Source organism: Neolamprologus multifasciatus, chromosome 12 (genome assembly GCF_963576455.1).
Source record: "Neolamprologus multifasciatus chromosome 12, fNeoMul1.2, whole genome shotgun sequence".
Classification (NCBI taxonomy): domain Eukaryota; kingdom Metazoa; phylum Chordata; class Actinopteri; order Cichliformes; family Cichlidae; genus Neolamprologus; species Neolamprologus multifasciatus.
In genome coordinates, this window is record NC_140450.1 from 26,638,023 (window position 1) to 26,658,336 (window position 20,314).

At 43.5% G+C, this 20,314-nt stretch overlaps 1 protein-coding gene across 5 annotated transcripts in view; it reads left to right on the plus strand.

Moving 5' to 3' along the window:
- The window catches only part of ep400 (E1A binding protein p400), a 30,499-nt gene extending 26,980 nt beyond the window's left edge, over positions 1–3,519 (plus strand). For all 5 annotated transcript variants that reach the window (XM_085180479.1, XM_085180480.1, XM_085180481.1 and 2 more), the window contains 6 exons: positions 137–316; positions 535–712; positions 853–986; positions 1,114–1,275; positions 1,365–1,442; positions 2,430–3,519. In XM_085180479.1, coding sequence (XP_085036605.1) covers positions 137–316; positions 535–712; positions 853–986; positions 1,114–1,275; positions 1,365–1,442; positions 2,430–2,744 — 1,047 coding nt within the window. In that variant the 3' untranslated portion in view covers positions 2,745–3,519. The remainder of the gene's footprint in view (positions 1–136; positions 317–534; positions 713–852; positions 987–1,113; positions 1,276–1,364; positions 1,443–2,429) is intronic.
- The last annotated feature ends 16,795 nt before the right edge of the window (positions 3,520–20,314 follow it).

Genomic DNA, 20,314 nt, shown 5'->3' on the forward strand with positions numbered 1-20,314 from the left:
AATATTTCAGTTTTACCCACTACACAATGCAGTGCACTATTTTGTCAATGTGTGTAAGTTATCTGTATGACCTCTAAGTTAACTTGCATGGAAATATCTGTGTGACTTTTTTCTTCTTTTTTTTCTTCTTTTTAAGGTGCATAAGCAAAAGTTGCAGCAACAGGCAACAGCAACTCAGGGCCAGCAGGCTGCAGGGGCCCAGCAGGCCGCACAGGTGCCAGCTGCACAGACTGTACAAGCTAATCCTCAGCTAGCAGCTGTGACAACACAACGACCCGGAGCTGTGCTGGCCACCAACCTGCAGATGAGCAGATTGGTAAGATTAGAGAAATAGTGATTAGATATTGATGCAGTTGTGCAATACAACAAGATAAATGCTATTTTCAGCATATATTATCAACATAGCTCTAAAAGATATAACATTAAGAGAGACTATTACAATTCACTGGTGGATCCCCAGAAACACTGTCCTCTGCTTATGTTAGTGATTGAGCTTGTGCCACCTTTCTTACTCTTGTTCTTTTCACCCTGCAGACTGCTCGAGTACCCAATCAGAGCCAGATTCAGGCCCAGGCAGGACAGACAGCTCAGGTGACTCTGACCAAACCTCCTGTAGTTTCTGTGCCAGCTGTGGTCTCATCAGCCGGAGTCACTACATTGCCAGTGACTGTAGCAGGCATTAGTGTGGCTATTGGTCAGGCCCAGAAAACAGGTGTGTTGAAATTCTTGAATTGCATACATCACAAGATGCAACAGTATTTGCTGCTGATTATATCTGCATCATTTGGATTGGAAACCCTTTTATAGTAGCAAAATGTATGTTCTCATCATCACGTTTCTCTGTTCTGTCAGGTGTCCCCTTCCAACAGATGCAGGTCCAGCAGCTGATTCAGATGAAGAAACAGCAGCAGACAGTTCAGGTGGCAGCTGCACCCCAGCAGAAGGCAGGGCAGCCACAGCCAGGACAGGCCACTGTACAGCAAAAGGTAATGTCTTTGTTTACATATAGAGATTTGTGTTTATTGAGAGTATCGGGAAGTAATAGTTCACTAGTAATATTACTGCATTCGATAGAGCCAGTCACAGTATTTAATGTATTTTCATTTCCCTTAGATTGGCACACAGCAAGTGACAGTGCAGACCGCCCAGCAAGGTCAGCAGCCACAGCAAAAGGTGACCTATACCACCACCCAACTCCAATCGGGAATCAAGACCCAGTTCTTCGCTACATCACTCCCCCAGGGCCAGAAACCAGCTGGAGCCCAGCAAATCCAGGTGCATCAACAGTGACAACCCATACAACTTTCAGTGAAATATCGAGATTGTGTGTGTGTTAACATTTTCTTGTTTACTGCTCATATCAGCTGCCTAAGATCCCGCAAATAGTGCAGCAGCAACCAACTGTGGCCAATATTCAACAACTTGTGTCTTCTCCTCAGCAGGTAAGAGTTTTAGGCTTTTTACTAAATTGATTCTACAGACATTGAAATAACCATCACTGCAGGCTTTCAGGTGTGCTGCCATCGACAAAATATTATTAGGTATTATGTCCTCACTGGTGACAGCTGCAACTGAATATTTTGTGTTTTCAAGTTGTCCATCCCATTCACCCTCTCACAAACATAAATAATCTATTTTATTACATCTGGCACAATTGTTGTCTTACATGTGAATGAACTGATAAAGTATGAGGTCAAGGTGGGACCTTGCAAAACTCTTTGGCCATAACTCAAGAATTTGGAAACTAATTAAAAGGCTTAAAATTCTCCAGCACAGAATTCCAGCTCGAGGCCAGGTTGACGTTAATAAATTGTTAAAATTGTTTGAAAGGGGTTTTTTTTGTTCTGATTTGTTTTTTCACACTGTCACTCAAGCAGGAATCTAGTTTCCTATGTTTACAGCAATAAACTGGCTGTTCATTTGTTGCACACAGTTAAGAGATTAAAGGAGGAGGGAGCATTAAAAGTTTGAAAGATGGGCATGTTTTGTCCTTTGAGGCTTGTATTTAGAACCAATTATAGACTACATCTTTCAGCTGAAACCAAGGATGACTGTTTGGATCGTGTGAGCAAGGATTCACAACAAGACAAGAGCAAATAGATGTGCTCTTGTCTTTGTGAAAGGGGTCATGCTATCATCCGTCACGCTTACAGCACTGTGCTGTTTCAATTCATCATTGATGTGAAGTTATGCACAATTTGGTGAAGCTGACCAGAGTGTGCAAGGTAAAATATCAGATGAGATTTCTGTGGGGTCACTTTATTTTGTTGTCTTTGTCACACTGAACCTTTTGACAGTTCATTTTCATTTCCGATTTTATTTGATTCATCACCGATTTTCTTAGCTTTGATATGCACGAGAAAGGTTCTCGAAAGGTTCAGATCTTTGAGACGGGATGGAAATGTTTAGTCTGTGTTGTTTCTCTTTAGATCCAGCCTCAGACTGTGACTCTGACCCAGGCTGCCACATCAGCTCCCGCTCAGGTGCAGATGATTCCCGCTGGTACAGCGACAGCCCAGGTGGTCCAGCAGAAGATCATCCAGCAACAGGTGGTGACTGCAGCCGCCTCACCCCAGATCCAGACACCACCTCCACACAGCCCAGCCCAGCAGCCCGCTGCAACCACTACTGCTGAGTCCCCGGTGCAGCAGTCCGCTCAGCCACAGCAGGCCTCCAAGGGTCAGGCTCGCCAGGGGGGCATCAGAGCCAAGACCCCTGCCAAGCCCAGTGGGGGGAGCAGTTAGGAGATACACACTAATGAGACTGTATGTACCGAGCGTTTTCCCGCAGTACAATGATGAAGTCATGCTTTCTTGTGGATCCTGCAACAACAACAAACCTTTACTTTACTCCAACCTCTCTAATCTTGTGTTCAACATAATTTCAGTGCTTGTATCTAAATCATTCTGGAAGATCAATCATGATGCTTCTGCCAATAATTCTGCTGGGATCCATAACTATCTCTCACTTGATCAATAACATTCTGCTCTTCATTTGTTGTAGAGCGTTTCTCAAAATTTCCCCCACACCTACCACATAATCCCACCGTATGACAGTAGTCACGCCTTCTGCACAGTGGTTATATGACTCAACAGATGTATGAGGCTGAGGATTATGGGTGATTTTTGTTTGTTTGGTTGTTGTTGTTTTTTTGCATTGGGAAATGAGCTCTCTATTAGAATAAGTGTATTCATAAATAGTCTTGTTTTATGTCCGATTCTCTTGTTGTCTATAGATACTGAATGGAGAATAATGCACGTTCCTTTAGTCTTTTTTTATTATTATTATTATTTCAGCAAATACACTGTAAACATGTACTTTAGTATTTTGTTTCCTCATAAATTCTCCTTTTTTATTGATGTGAAAGGAAAAAAACATGTAAATATCAACAGCGGACATTTGTACTTGTAAAGTAGTTGTGTTTTCATTGGATTTTTCAGCCCAATTGTAATAAAGTGTTTTGTTTTTATACACAAATTCATCTTTTCCTTTCATTAAATCGTTGTAAGTACTTTGAAATCTTGTGACTTCTTACATCTTATTTCAGCACACATCCTCTTTTGCTTTTACAGCCTTGTACACTGTGGAAATAAACACTTGATTTGAAGAGTTAAGACTAGAAAAGAAATCAGTTTGTCTGCAAGACCTGTAAGATTATTACACTTGGTAAGATTTCTTCAGTTGAAGGCCAGAAAATAAAAAAACTTGAAAGACCCTTCACCCTAAGCCTAAATTGAGCTCTAGCTGCAGAGCCACATAATCTGGTCTGCACTTACTCAGCACCTTTAAACTTACAGAGCCCTTAATGTTGTTCAGTTTCATCCGTTTACACACACATGGCGTTGGAGCAGCAAACCCAAGAACGCTTTAGGATGCAGAGGAGTCGGACATCAAGTCACTGAAACCACAGCTGACCCCCTCTGATGTGTGCATCAGCTTCAAGTTAAACCACCGTTACGCCGCCTCATTTTGGTCCATATTGACATGATGGCATGACACAGTTGCTGCAAATTTCCCAGCTGCACATCCATGATGTGAATCACCTGTTTCACCACATCCCAATGTGCTCTATTGAACTGAAATAAGGTGACTGTGGAAGCCATTCAAGTACAAAGAAGTATTGTCATGTTCAAGAAACCAGTTTGAGATGAGCTTTGTGACCAGGCGCATTATCCCGCTGGAACCAGTCAACAGATGATGAGTACACTGGTCATAAAGGGATGGACATGGCCAGCAACAATACTCGGTAGGCTGTTACATTTTACTGCGCAAAACAAAATATACTCCACACCATTACACCACCAGTAGCATCAACTATTGATCCATGCTTTCATGCTGTTCATGCCAAATTCTGACTCTGCCATCCAAATCTTATTAGACCAGGCAACACTTTTCCAATCTTCTTTTGTACAATTTTGAATGGTAGCTTCAGTTTCTTGTTCTTAGCTGACAGGTGTGGCACCGGGTGTGGTCTTCTGCTGCTTCAAGGTTTGATGCAGCAAGGTTTGATTGCCTTCCTCTTAGCTTGAAGCGGTCTGGTCGTGAACTCTGAGATCAACAAATCATTTTCACCCAGAGAACTGCTGCGCACTGTGGAGTGCTCCCAGCAGATGAGCAGTGTGTGAAATACTCAGAGCATTCTCCCCTTTCCTGATGCTCAGTTTAAACTTCAGCAGGTGGTCTTAACCTTGTGTACGTGCACTGACTGAACTGGGCTGAACTTTAAGTTGAAATGGTTACTGTAACAAACTCTTTTGTCACGCATCTATTAACAAAAAAAATATGTTACACTAAATTGTGATTGTCCAGAAGGGGTCGCTGGTGTATCAGAATCGCCTTGTCTGCTTTCCGAAGGAGGCCCCACTACTACTACAGATTTTCCAGCTCAGTGATATTTCCCATCTGCTCCTCAGTGCACGCCCTGCCTCTTTCACTGGCACTCGGTGGCCGGCCCGCATTCACCGCTAAACGAGTGAGACAAGAGAGGTGAGGTGGAAGAAAGGACTCAGAGATGAACAGATGGACAGAGCTGGTTTCTTTTGGCCAGGACGTCATTCCATCCCTGAGCCCAACCTCTGTCATTGATACTAGTAAAATGCGTCCTTTTTCTCGTATATCCGCGGTGTTTAAATAGATGAATGCAGAAAAAGATCTGCTCACCTGTTATTTAAATGGCAGTTTACAGCAGACAGAGGCAGCAGTGAAACTTCATACCCACCCACCCCCCACAAAAAAAAAAAAAAAAATGGAGAGCATTTCTACTGTGATTTTAAACCAAAGAAACAACAGGCGCTTTGTGATCCGGGCAATGAGAGTGACACATTTCCAGTAGCAGGCTGTGCTTCCAGAGAGCCCTCACAGCAGCAGGTTGTTGTTTTGATATTTTCATTCCCAATGAGAAAGTCATGCATTTAGGAGGAGGAGGGTGCGGTATAAGCAGTGTGGTGTAAAGGCTGCTGAGTGGTGTGAGTCGCTTTTATCTTCCTGCTCAGACACTAGCCGCCCACCAAGTGAGTGTTTACCTCAGCCGGGTCTTTAAAGCCTCTGAAGGGTGTCAAATACGCGAGGGAGAAATGAGGGCTGCTCTTGCACTATTGTGTGTGGCTCTCCCCTGAAGCATGTGGAAAAGCAGAGGAGCCCATTTGAGTGACAGCCTCTGGAAAACCGGGATGATACAACGATTACATGTGTTGACACAGCTCCAGTGAAGAGATCAACATGGCAAACGGCTTTGTTGTTGCCTAAGAAACAAGCAGAGCTGAAGGCAACGCATGCACAAGCAAGCTCAGCAGGCCTGTACGGAGGGCCAAGGCTGCCTAAATAAATGGCCAAACGCTTAAATAAAAGGAGACATTACAAAGCTGCGTGAGCGTGAAACAACCCATCTTCAAATGATATTCTTGTTTGCTTTTGCCTACGATTGAGATACTTTCACATTTACTTTCCGATGTTATTGGTTTGATGAGTTGGTGTATTTATTTATATACTAGTTTCCCTTCCCCTCTCTCTCACACACACATACACAGACACACACTCGTATTCTTTTTACAGTTCTTCCGGTACGCAGCTGAGAACTGTCAGTCAAACTGGGTCATGGGTTCAGCTTTGCACCTGTTGGTTGATCAAAACAGGATCACAACACAAGCGGTTGCCTCATTGCGGGAAGTTGCTAAAGAAGTGAGGTTAAACAGCCCAACTGAAAATAACGCCGTCAATCAGTACAGTGGAACGGAAATGTAAGCGAATAGGGGAATTTTTGCAAAAGCCAATAAATAAATATACAAGAAAATGAAGACAGAGCTGACTCGTTTATTCGTTATGAGTGCACAGAGTGACAGATAAATAGAGTATGGCAGTTTCTGTCCTCTGTGAATGAGTGTGGGGATAAAAAAAAGAAAGAGATCAGGTATTAGGGAGTCCTTGGGAGCGAGCACTGCCTCACCCTGCAGATGATAAAAGTCCAAATCCCCCCCCCCCCCCCCCCCCTCTCTCTCTGATATGTTCTGGCCAGCCGCTGATCACACAGCCCCGGGGGCTCGGCGCTAATGATGCTCCTTCAATGATGCTGATGATCACCGCCGCTGGAAAAGAAGCAGGCCATCTATACTGAAAGGTTGCCATGGCAACCAACTGTGACCCCCTTTAGTGCAAATCACAGGGCTGGTGGAACAATGGTTTATGTAGCACACACTGGCAACGCAGCCCTCTAAGCTCCTCAGACACGTCTCGCTTCGGGCTTTTATTTTATTTATGCTTTTCCTTTAAATAGATGCATCACATTAGGAACATGTCAGACCGTGCTGTCCAAATGCTGCGCCCTTGAGCATGGTATTTGACCTTTTGTCGCTGCTGCTGTGGGGCTTTTCGGCAAACGGTGGAACTTCGACACTTCACAGGTTAAAAAAAGAAAGCCTTTTAGCGTCTCATGAATAGCATTGAAAGCCAGCCGTTTCGATCCATACTAATAAACATTAAAGCTGATATCAGAGGTGATTTCTGTGAAGTCCTCCCCTCTGTAACGAGACAGCTTCACTCAGTTTAGTCATCTCCCCGTGCTCCTTAAGCCTCCTACAACCCGTGAGACTCCTGAGGCCAAAGCAGGACAGGCCTATTACTCTAACTGATGAGTCACAGGTCTGCTGGCTGATTTCACTGAATTGCAGTGAGGCGGTGGGGGTGGTGGTGTTGGAGGTGGTGGTGGTGGTGGTGGTGGGGGGGGGGGGGGTATGTGCCGGTGGTAATTGCTCTGCATGTAAGATGCAGCAAGAGAGAGCTCACCGGAGCTGACACGCTCCACTTCCCTCACCACAGTGATAGGAAGTGTCATTCAGCACTTTGAAAACATACCACGTAGATCCACAATATAAGTCTGCCACTCTCTGCTCCCACCTCCCACTCATTTCCTCTGAATCTCTCCCTCTCTGTCTCCCTGGGCTTCTCTTTCTTACCTCCGCGCCTCTCGCCTCTTTCTCTCTGTCTGCTCCTGTCAGCCCACTACGCTCGGCTGCTCTCATCTTCCACGCAAATGTCTTGTGGCATGACAGTCATGTAAGCGAGTGGCTGTGAACCACAAAGATGATCTCTGTCTTCTCTCCGAGCCTCGGCGATAACCTTGGCTTAAGTGTGGCCCCTGCCCTTCCTTTCCAGCTCTGGCCTTTAATGCGCGAAATGCCTGCCGTCTGCCTGCCGTTCCTGCGCGCGTGTGCGTACATGCGGCTTGCGTGCCACACCTAGGTCCGTACACTTCGGACGCTGCTGATACGATTATTGTTGTTTTATTTTTCAAGTAGACCCGAGACACATAGCATTTGCAAGTGACAGTTAAAGTACAGACTCTCAGCTTTAATTTGAGGTTATTCCCATCCAAATTGCAGGAAGGGATTTGGAATTACAACTCTTTAATATGTGGCCATGTCTTTTTCAAGAGCTCGAATGTAATTGAGCAATTTACTGAAAAGCTTTTTCCTGGAGTGAGGCTCTTTTTCTTTTAGAAATTTGCTCAGGAGCAGGACTCTTTGGACAGATAACACTAAAATTTAAGATGTACCAGAATGATGGAAGACAAAAAAATGTAGGAAAAGTAAAAGACGTGTAAAAAACATTAGTGGAGATATGATGCATTAGCAAGTGGAGTGACACTGGGTCACTGGTGTTTATAGATGATGTGACAGAAGACAGCAGCAGCTGGATCAATTCTGCAGTTTATAGATATCCACATTTAGTAAAAGATTACTAGTCAATCAGCTGATCTCAGTCCAGCTGATTAAGGCAAAACTAAATGCAGAAAGGCCCACGATCTGAAAGGTGGAAATCCATTCTCTGCTGATGTCCTGACCAAGTTTGAAATAAAACACCTAATTTCTGACTGTACAACTGCATTTGAGCTCCTAAAAATAAGAGGAAAGTCTTCCAGTGTCATTTGCACTTTTACTTTGTAGTTTCTCATTTCCAGGCACACTGGCAATATCCACCTCCTCAATCAGAGCACAAAACATAATGTCCCCTGTCAGTATTCATGTGCAGAACCATAGGCTGTCAGTTCTTCCATATCGTGATATAGTTTCTGAATTTCAGGAGCAATGTGGAGGATTTAGCCTACAGCCTCTCATACTGAGAAATACAGCGTGTCATATTGGCCCATTTTTGATCACAGATTGTAACAGATTATACCCCAGCTATTAAGAATTTTATATTTAGAAGAAAGACAGGCTGAGTATTTTTAGTTTTAGCCTTGGCGTGCTTAAAATAATGTTTAAAAGACTATTTACACTAACATGAGTGAAACTGGCGAATGCTCGTACGACGGCTGCGAAGCCAGAAATGTAACAGGCTTTGAGGGGAACGGGGAGGACCGTATCCAGTCTGAGGGGAGACGACCAGCTCCTTCTCTTCTTCCCGGCCTCTGTTGAGCGCAGCCCAAAGCAGCTAATGTTTAAACCACCCAGTTGTCTTAGTGGAACCACAGCGCAGAGCCTCGTGGTGGTCTGGGATAGGGAGAGAGATAGAGCAGTGTTTGGGAGGGGGATGGGTGCAGTGGAAAGGGAGATGATGTGAAGAACATCTACACCACACACACACACACACACCATCCTTGCGTCTGCACCCCCTCTCATCCGCTCTGCATGAACCCCCTAAACAAACTCACACACATGCTGAAAGATGAATGTCCAACAAATGGAGGCAAGAGGTGAGTGAGGGCTGTATGAGAGGCAGCCCCCCCCCCTCCCCCTCCCGTTTGAGAGGCCAGTAATCAAGGGGGCCCAGTCGGCGGGGCCAAGGGGGTTATGGGTGGAACGGGGTGACTGCTGCTGAGGTGGGGGCAGTCGCTGTCTCACTAGGATGTTATTTATTGGCTTACTTTGAATCTCCTGCTGCCGCCTGCAGTCTCTGTCACACCCACTGATCTTGTCCCCCCCCCCCCACCATGGATGGTCCTGTAGGTCGTTCTCTACCTCTCTTCCCCACATGAAGTATACTGTTCAAAAGCCTTCTGCTAAATACCAAGGAATCAAGAGTTATCTACCTTATGTGAACATAATTCCACCTCCACAGCAGCTGAGATCGAGTACCAGCCACCAGCGATGAAGATGGATGTATAAAGAGCATCACCTCTTACCGTGTAATATCCTCGGGTGAAAGTTTAGATACTTTTCAGCAACTGACAGAAACCTATCATCTGGAGAAATGCCATTAAAGATGGCATTTTGAAATAAACCGTCAAAACCACAGAGAAATGTAGAACACAATGCACCCGCCTTAAGCTCAGACCTACGGGGAAATTACTCCCAGGAAAAAAACACTTTAAGGTTTGTCGTAACTCCAAAGACAGAGTAATATGCACTGCTGTGAAGAACTAAGTACCTCCCATGATTCAGTGGCTTGTTGCTTCAGTTCATTGACATTTGCAGGCATTTGTTTATGCACAGCTCTCTTAAGATCCCGCTACAGCATTTCAGTACGGCTGACGTCAGTGAAACATCTTGACGCTATAGACTTGCTGCTGTGCTTGGGATCATTGTCCTGTTGCGTGACCCAATTTGGGCCAAGCTTTATCTGTGAGACAGCTGTCCTCACATTTGACCCTACATTATTTTGATGTACAGAGGAGTCGACTCAATGACTGCACGGTGCTCCAGCAAAACAAGCCCAAATCCTCACCCGTCCACCGCCGTGCTGACAGCTGGTATGAGGTGCTTGCGCTGCTTTGTTGTTTGTTCGTAGCTGAGCTGCAATGTTCCTCTTAGAAAGAAGAAGCTTCCTCCTGGCAACCCTTCCAAACAAGCCACACTTATTCAGCCTCTTTCTAATTGCACTGTCATGGAGTCTGTGATGTAGGTCTTGGTTTTGGTTTTTTTTGCATTTTCTGCGAGCATTGCACAGTCTGACCTCGGGGTCAGTTTGCTGAGACCTGCATTCCTGGAAAGATTGTGACACTGTCGTAGCACAAACCGTTTATTTATTTACATATTCTTTTTCTGTGGAGGAAGCAATAGATTCACAATGTGTGATCTATCTACAAATGTAAGTCACAGGAACTTTTTGAATATAAAGGACAAAAAAAAGATTCAGTAATTTAATCTATTCCTTTACTTTTTGGGAAACCTTATGCGTTTCATTCTACCGCCGATGGCTCGGTTTGTGTTTGTATAATTTATTTGTTCCATTTTTCCCTGAAGATTTTTTTTCAAGTTTACAAATCTTCTTTCTGCTCTCCAATTCTCCAGAGTGACTGGGCAAAGTGCTATGAACTCCAGCTGTGTTTACACACCTTGTATGACCCCTCCATTTGATCTGTACTTTGAGGAAAATACAAGACCACGTGAAAGGAAATAATCATCAAGAACTTCTTATTTCTGTGTTTTGTTCCCATGTTAAAAACCCAGTAAAATTAAGTTATCAGCTAAAACTTAAATAAATATGAGGTGCTCTGCAGAGGTTAGGGCTCTGATCATGAACCAGCTTCTCTCTTAAATGCATAAAACGCCCCTATATACACCCATTTGTATATTTGATCTGTTATCTGAACAACCAAAGTGCAAAGTACCACAAGTCACAAACAAGAGATCAGACATGGCAGCTTTTGTTTTAGAAAAAATAACCCTAACTGTGCTTTAGCTTTTCTTTCTGCCTCTCTGTTGGAGGCAGTGAATGTATATTAGAGGGATCCCAGAAGCTACAAAAATAATCTTCTCCCACACAGACGTGCCCAAGATGCTGGCACAGGAAACTGCAATTTGGCAGAAACGATCCCACGCAATTTGTTTGCCTCCTGTGGCTCTTCATCGCGGGAGGTGACTGTTAGCGCAGTCGCTTCACAGCACAGAAGGTTCAAACCTCCTGGTCAGCTTTCACCTTACTGTGTGGAGTCTGCGTGTTCTGCTTTCAGCCTGTGTGGGTTTCCTCCAGCTGCTCTGGCTTCCTCCCACAATCCAAAGACACGCTCTCCAGGTCAACCGATGATTCTAAATTGACTTTAGGTGTGGATAAAGTGTCTGTGCTTGTCTGTCTCTCTGTGTTGGATGGAGGTAGTATTAGGGATGGGCAGGTGGTCACTGCGTTACTTTTGCTGATGTTTTCCGCTACAATCCTGCAGCACATTTTCTGCGTCTGCACAAAATCTTGCACCATCAGACGTATGAGGGAAAACCTGTAGACCGACTGATGGTGCAGGATAAAAATCAGGAAATCACAATGAGTGTCTGTGCAAAAATGTGGTAATCAATCTGCACTCAACAGAGCAACAGACCAACCGATCAATACACCCACTGAAAAAAGCCACGCCACAAGCTGAAAACCACAGCACACAGCGTCAGTGTGCTGGTGTGAATGTGACCAGTAACCCACTGTAGGACTTTGGGGTGTCCTAAAACAAAGCATCATATTTATGGCATATTTCCTCCAAATATTCCAGATATTTGATAAAAATTACCCGTTTTATTTATTAGGGTTGCTATTTCAGCCAGGTAACGTCACTACTGGTTTCTTCATAGGCTGCTCTTTCATATAACCTGCACTACCTGTATTCATTTCTACATTAATTAAACTGAACAAATAAAATTAGCCATTCCTTTCCAGTTCCTGTGCTCGGTACATGACAGAACCTTTTCTTTCAGTGGAATTTTTTTAGTGGAATGATTGGAATGCCCCCAGCATGATAGGAAACATGTGTGTTAGATGAAGCAGTTGGCTGATTTTGGTTGTTGGGAGATAATGAGATAATGGGATTCACAGTCACGTGGAGCGTACAGTACAGTGGATTACGGATGCATGATCCAAAAACACACATTCCAGCCGCAAACACTTGTGAAACTTAACACAGCGAGTTTGAGCAATGCAAAGGAACAGGAGCCATTAATCCGAGGATTGTTATTCTGGTCTGGCAGGATCCACAATCCCCCCCTTCCACTGCCTCCACCCTCAACCTCCTGGACAGCTACCATACTGAGGATTTGGGAATTCAGACAAACTATACCTTATAACATTCCTGTTTCAAAATAGCTGCAAGCCTTGCACATGCAGCCAAAGTGCTTCAGGCTAGGGGGGAGGGGGGGGTTGGCTTTAAGCTGCAACAGATTAACAACCAGCAGCGATTTTTTTAAGCCACACAGATGCAGGGACTCTAGTGATGGCAATTCCAGTCAGCTTTGGTCCAGACTGAAATATCTCAGCGAGTCTCGCATAAAGTACCACATTTTTTTCCTTCCCTGTTTCTATTTATATCATTTCTCTTCCGCTGAGGATAAATTCCCTGGTGATCCCTGGATTTTTTTTCTGGGACACCATTAGCAGATCCAGCTCAAGATCAATGAAATATCTCAAAGTACCAGATGGATGTGTTCTAAATGCATTCATGGTTATCAGATGGTGCATCCTGGTGATTTCGGAGCTAATAATCACTGATGAGAATTCATAAAAAGCAATAATGGCCATCACATCCTCACTTCTCCAGCTGCACGCACTCTGCTTGAATCATTGCACATCACCTCACTGCAGAGGTCCTTTTTGAGTTTAAACGTGCTGCTGTGTTCCAGTATTATAGCTGATCCATAATGCACTCGTTCATCACTCATTGCCGTTGTTGTGAGGCAGAGGCTGCACTGCTTCAGCAGGAACTGCTGCGGCGCCCGCAACTTCCAGCCTGCGAGCACGTCGATAACGAGCGGCGTGCCTCGCTGACAGAATCGTTTACTGCCCGGAGGGGTTGGAGACGAAAGTGGAGTGTGCATGCCTGCCTCTAACCTACTTAAAGCCTCTCGCTGCACAAATGGAAGTGTTGATATGCAACATGAGATCTCCTGGTGAATTCCTCCCTGCAAGTAGACTGACCAGAATAAATGTGTGAGATTAATGCCAGAGGAAGCACTGATGCGGTTGCTGTGCATGGCTGTGTGTGTGTGTTTGCCTTTTTCTTTGCTTGTGTCAGCATGTAAGTGTAGGATAATATTTAGCAAGTGTATCATATTTCAGGGGTATTCAGTGCATCGCGCGGGCCAAAAGCTGTGCGCAGTTCCTCTCTCCACATATACGGACGGCTGTTATGTAAAACTAAAAAGTGTGCAGGTATGAGAAAGAAATAGAAACAGGGAGGGGGAATGCTGTCCGTCCAGGGCGTGTACTCCTGCTGTCAGCTGAGGAGCTATAGCATAGTTTCAGCTCCTTAATTCTATTTGCCTCTCAGGGGAACCTCCCCCAAACCTCTGACACACATTTTTAAAGAGCTTTGTTGGGCAATTGGAGGAGGGAGATTGGAGGTGGTGTTGGTGGTGGTGGGTGGGGGAGGGGGCAGTGTACTTCCAGCTCTTACTGAGCTGAGTCTGGAGAAGACATAAATCACACACGCACAGACACGCGTACGTGCACGAGTCATGCTGCTTCATGAGGAGATGGAGTACCAGTATCTTGGTCAGGGGCCTCGTTCCTTGCCTGAAATGTTGGAAAGGGGCGGAAAGCAAAAAAAGGAAAAAGAAGAAGAAGAAGAGGGAATGGAGAGAAGAGCAAGACATCTTGTCATCTTCTGCGTGCTGTTACTGGGTGTTGTGGTTTCCAGGACTGGGTTACAGTTTTTCCTGTGTGTATAATTACAAGGACACGGTGATTACTATGCTTATGTATTTATCTCAATCATGCAGAGAGGGGGGTATATTTTGGTCGCTCCTTTTCTTCTTCTTCTGTTTTTTTAAAGCTCAACTTTAACTTGGTTTTCTCGTGACTTTTAGACAGTTAGTTGTTTCCCAACATCCACCCTGCTTTGATTCCCTGCCTGTAGATTTTAGTCAGGAATCTCAGATGTTCATTTAGTACAGTCCAAGTTTTGTTGTTTTAATTTATCAAAGCTTCAATTTACAAAGCTGAAGACAGCAGCTCTGTGGAGGACCCGTGACCTATACCAGCAGCAAAGCAAAACCAACACTAATCGGGTAATTGGCATCCTTTTATGCCCTGCTGCCGATGAGCCACACTTTGCTCATAACCTGCCAGAGTTGTTCCCACACTTTACAAAAAGACAATAGAGCATGTAAGCATGGTATTATTCTTCAGAATTAAAACTATTACCCAAAAGTGTCTATAAACCCTGTATTTACATTAAAAACATGTAACGCTACAAATCTCAAAGGATACCTAAAAAACCCAATCATGTTTCCCACCCAGCCTCCTCCTCAGTCTCTCCCAGAGCCTTTAAATAGTGTTCAGACCCACAGGGACACATTTGCCTGAACACCCTGGAGAAGACAAAGGAGAAAACAGGTGAGCGGTTGCGACACCACAAACCCACTTGCAGTAAATCAGCACCCATTTTTGCAATCATTGCACAAATAAATTGCCCTCATTTTTCCAAACTACGTGATAATCAGTTATAGTTGTGATTAATACTGTCTCGTTGTATTACAGCATCTGCTCACCATGCACTAAGCAGAGACAGAATCACACAATTTGTTAAACTTTACAGCAAATAAGCAATAAATATTTAAGAGTTTCTAAATGTGCAAATGTATTTCCAAACGTGCAAAGATCTCGTCATACCCGAGACAAAAATACAAATTGCTGTAAATGAGTGATGAAGCGTCTTCATTACACCTATCTGAGAATAAGAGGGTCATGTTTTGGTCCTATAGAATTATATGCATGCAGCACTAAATCCATAACCTAAATCAGGTATAGAACTGACTGTATTAGCTCTGACTCTAATCTAACAAATGCTTTTAGAGTGTTTACCCTTCAGCGAGATAGTTGAGCTTCTTCTCCAGCAGACACAGAAGCTATTTACACACACCACTTATTTCCCTCCCACTGCCATTTCTGCGCTGCGCAGCGCCCCTCTTGTCTCGACACTCTGTTATAACTGTCAGCCTTGCATTACTAAGTGCACCTACACAACCACCGTGCGGGCGTTTCAGCATCACTTTGCTGAGAAATACTGATTATTACAAGCAGGGTATCCCAAAGTTTCAATGATTTAAGTGCCGGGGAGCTAGCACAGGACTGCGGGCCAGACAGGAAAAATGCACACGCAGACACCTGTCATTAGTGTTTGCAATGTTTCTGTTCAGGACGTTATGTTAGTAAGGGTGATAATTGTGCTTATTTAGTAATATATGTCTCGACACCAGCTTTGTTTGGCAGTGTTAGGGAGGCTTATTATGCTGTGGGGGCTATAACAGGAGAGAAATGCTCCTGCAGGTCTCGTTCTGAGCCGCCAAATCATAGCATGACATGAACTGTGGCTATAATAAATTATTCTTTCTGTGTCATGCTCGAAGGCTTCATTAAAAAAAAAAGAAGCGCTACTGCTCCTTAAACTATTTAAGGGGTGAACTAAGTTTATATCTTAAAAATCCTGCTACTGTGGATGACTGCTGTGTAATCTGGTGTGGCTTGCATGCACTGCATTAGGAATAACACTAAATTGAACTTTGTTCCCTTTATAGAGGCACAGCTAAATTTTTTATTGAAAGGACTAGAAGTGAGGACCTATGTCCAAACCTCCAAATCTTAAAAAGCTTAAAAAGGTGAAATGGTGATGGAGTAAATAATATGCCTCTTGAAGTACACAACAGTAGTTAAATACCTCAAGGCCACACAAGCGTGCAGGTCCATTATTTTTTTTAAAAGGATATTTGAGGGTGATATCTAATTCCAGTGTGATGCCGAGAACAAGCTTGAGGTAAGCCGTTTTTCCAAACGTCTAGAAGGCAATAGGGGCCAACTTGGCCTCTCCTCGTTGTTTAAACAATCTAGTATCTGCTCAAATATTCATATTTAAATCTTAACTGGGCCTCATGATGTTTTATCGGTTTGGCACACTGTGGAAAAAGCTGCTCGTTCTCAGTTAACACGGCACACCCACAGTCCTACTTTTCATAATAGGGCGCTCATCGCTGGAGGAGTTCCTTTTACTTTCACTTTTCTTTAGTGGAGCAAAAAATGTAACCAGACTCAAAACATCTGTGACGAGGGGGGGGTCTGAGACATTCAGTCACTCGCCTATATAGTTTGAATTATCCTCCTCTTCGCTTTCCCTTTGCCCACAAGTTTGATCTTCCTTTCATGCTCGCTGCGTAGCCCAGGGGAATCCTTTATGCATCCTTGAGCTCCATGTTATAATAGATGTGGCTGCTCAGTTACTGGTTTGGCCTAATATTGAACTTTTCTTGCGCTTCCCCCACGTGTGGGAAAGAAACCTTGACCATCACACTGGTGTAATGGATTAGTTTTCTCCAATATTAAACCAATTTCTTCTTTCTTTTTTTAATACAGACACTACATTTCAATCCTGGAAGATGCCACCTCAAGAGACTCACACCTATTCAGATGAGAAAAAGAAACCACATGTGGTAAATATTTATTTGATGTTGGTGATCCAATCACAGCTGCGGAAAAGTGCTTTTCATGCTGTATTTTTCAAAAATTGATCGCATTGAGTCAATCCCTTTTTGAGTCATTTTTGGCAAAAGTGACTATTATATTTCCTTTATTTATCTGGGTAAAAAGTGTCACTGACATTAAAAATGAATTTTCAAGAGTGATGCAGCCAAGATGGCAGCAGAAATTGCAACAACAGTAACATCAGTGTTCTATAAAGATATTTTTTAATGGGCCAGAAAAGACTGATTTGATTCTAAAGTAGGTACAATGACACAGAGTCATAAAGATGCTGCAAAACAAGTCATTTTTCATTTTATATCTAATCACTTCATAAATTCTGACTATAGCCTAGTTCTTATTATAAGGAAAAATATTGCACTAATAAAAACACATAGAAACATCAGAAATCCCTCTTTGGCAGTTGATAGCTTTTTGGCACAACACTGGCCCACTTGTCAACCAATCAGCATTCAACCAACGCACGGCATCATCCACATCGAGCAATGTGCATTTGGGACTTTGGAGGACTGCATGGCAGTTGGCTGAAAAACGCTTTCTGTAAGCTGTCTGTAGGCAGATACCTCTGCAAACACACACAATCACAGTACCATAAATGAAGCATCAGCCACAAGCCAACAGACCAGCCCTCTGAAACCGCTGCAAAGAAACACTGGAGGGGAAAAGTGAAGCGACTATTGTGGGGGAGGTGAAGTGAGGAGGAGAAACAGCATATTTGGTCTTAGCTGCAGTAGCTGATCCTAGACGGGTATAAATCACTGGTGTTTATATGTTAAGCTTTGATCTTTTTATTCAGTCTTTTTTTTTTATAACTTATTCAGATTTACTCTCGGCAAATGGGGGATTTATTCTGATTGGGCTGGTTTCTTCCTGCCTCTAGTATTTTCATAGCCGTCCACCCTTCACATTTATTACTAATATCACTCTGCAGTTGCCGAAACAGGATGTTAGTTATTCCATTATTCGGTTTACTGGATTAAATATCACATGAAATAACTTCACGGGGTGAAGTAAACACAATCCAAATGATTTCATCAATTGTTGTTCAGTGTTTGCACACCAGTGGACTCATTTGTAACTGCGTAACCAAAACATTCATCTGCTCACTTCCAGCCCGGTTTATCACACTTACACAATTGTTAATTGTTGTTTGCTCACAGTGCTGGAGCCTCAGCAGAATCGTTAGCTCCTTTCAGCGCTGTGCTGAGCAGATAGCCTACTGCAGCTTGTTTCAGCATTTAAACTTAAACTGATACTGTGTAGAGCTTTGCCATATGTGACACAGGCATCAGTGGTGTCCAGAGGAGGAATCCTGCTGGTGAATTTACTCTTTTGAATGTTTTTTTCTCTTTCTTTAAACAACTGTTGGATGGGTTAATACAGCAATAATCAGTTGACAGCAAACTTCAAGTTTTACAAACAAAAATACTAGATACTAGATTTTCTAAAAGGGTCAGAACTGGGGAATGGAAGCAATGGCTCAGTTCATAAGGTCTGACCAAATGCATAATGTGGGAGCCCATGTAAGACTTTAAAACTATGTTTTTAAAAGTATTCTTGCTTTTATTAGAACAGTGGAGAGCAGTGTGAAGGATGAAGAGGAAGGAGACATGCAACAGGGAGCCACAGGTCAGACTTGAACCCAGGCTGCTGTTATAAGGCATAGGAGCAGATGCTCAACCACTGAGCTAAACTAAGGTAGGCCCTAAAATAATACATACAGAGAAAAAAACCCAACAATCATATGATCCCTATGAGCAGGCACTTGGGCGACAGTGGGAAGGAAAAACTCCCTTAACAGGAAGAAACCTCCAACAGAACCAGGCTCAGGGAGGGGCAGGGCCATCTGCCGCAACCGGTTGGGGTGAGAGAAGGAAGACAGGATAAAAGACGTGCTTTGAAAGAGAGACAGGTTAAAAACAATATGATTCAGTGCAGAGAGGTCTATTAACACATAGTGAGTGAGAAAGGTGACTAAAGAAGAAACACTCATCATGGGAATCCCCCAGCAGCCTTCACCTATTGCAGCATAACTAAGGGAGGATTCAGGGTCACCTGATCCAGCCTTAATTATGTGCTTTAGCGAAAAGGAAAGTTTTAAGCCTTATCTGTCTCCCAAATCCAAACTAGAAGCTGGCTCCATAGAAGAGGGGCCTCAAAACTGAAGGCTCTGCCTCCCATTCTACTTTTAAATATTCTAGGAACCAGGGTTTTAATAGTTTTGCAATTTTCATTAGTTTTTATTTTTATTTAGTTTTGACTTCAGATTTTCAATTTTATATCGTTTTAATTAGTTTTTACCAATTGTTTGCTAGTTTAGTTTAGTTTTTATTTTTTTGAAAATCCTTAGTTTCAGTTTAGTTTTGATTAGTTTCAGTTATAGTTTTAGTTGTGTTTGCAATAATTAAGTGTAACAAAATCCCAGTTTCATCATATCAGTCATTCTCTTCTGCTTATCCTTGGATATGTTGCTATTCCAGCTACCATACCCTGCACCGGTCGCCTGTCTGTCGCAGGGCTAACATGCAGAGACAGACAACTCACATTCCCACCTATGGGTTCTTTAAATAAATAAATAAAGGCAGATGAACAACCATTGATACCAGGCAACTATAAAATGTATATCTTGGCCCCAATGGGACTATTAACTCTTGCAGCACCGGGTGTTCGTAATTTTGGTTCAAGTGAATTGATAAACTTTTTGAAGGTAATCGACTCACACAGTTATGTAGATATCCCCGTCCTGTTGTCTCGGGATGCATCACGCTGCCTTGCCTGGGGTTAGCTTCTGTTTTCTGGGGATGAGGGTTGAGTGTGCTCCCTTACCTTCTTAAGGTAAGCTAGGTTAGCCTTCTTGTGTGAGCTTTTCAAGTGCACTTTAAGGTTTGTGGGATTTTTTTCCCTTTAGAAATGTCCCTCATAATTTGTCTGTTTCCACTAAGACACTTGCTTTGTCCAAAACACAGTCATATTCAAAGTAATCCCAAATTGGACTCTGGCGCTTTCTTCCGACTTTTCCTGACATGATTCTGCGCGTGGATGGAGCAGCTACACAGACGACTCGACTAACGTACTGCCACCTGCTGGCATAATGAGACAGTGTTATGGCCCGTCTAGGCGCGGCCAGACCACAACATAAGGGGTGATCCATCCCCGTCCAACCCCAAGCAGCACGTCACACACTTAATATTTTTGTGACAGTGATTTATTTACAAGGTGCGTTAAACCAAGGAAGGGAGCACATCTTAACGTCACGGTGAACCTAAAGCCAAAACAACAAACAAAAGGGTAACCTATCTCAAAAATAAACAACTTACCTACCCAAAAGAACTAAACCAAACCACACTCACTTCCCTCCCTGCCTAACAAAAACAGGAGAAAACTGATCAAAAGAAAAGGCGGTCCACCCCTACGTGCTCTTACATCGAGTAAC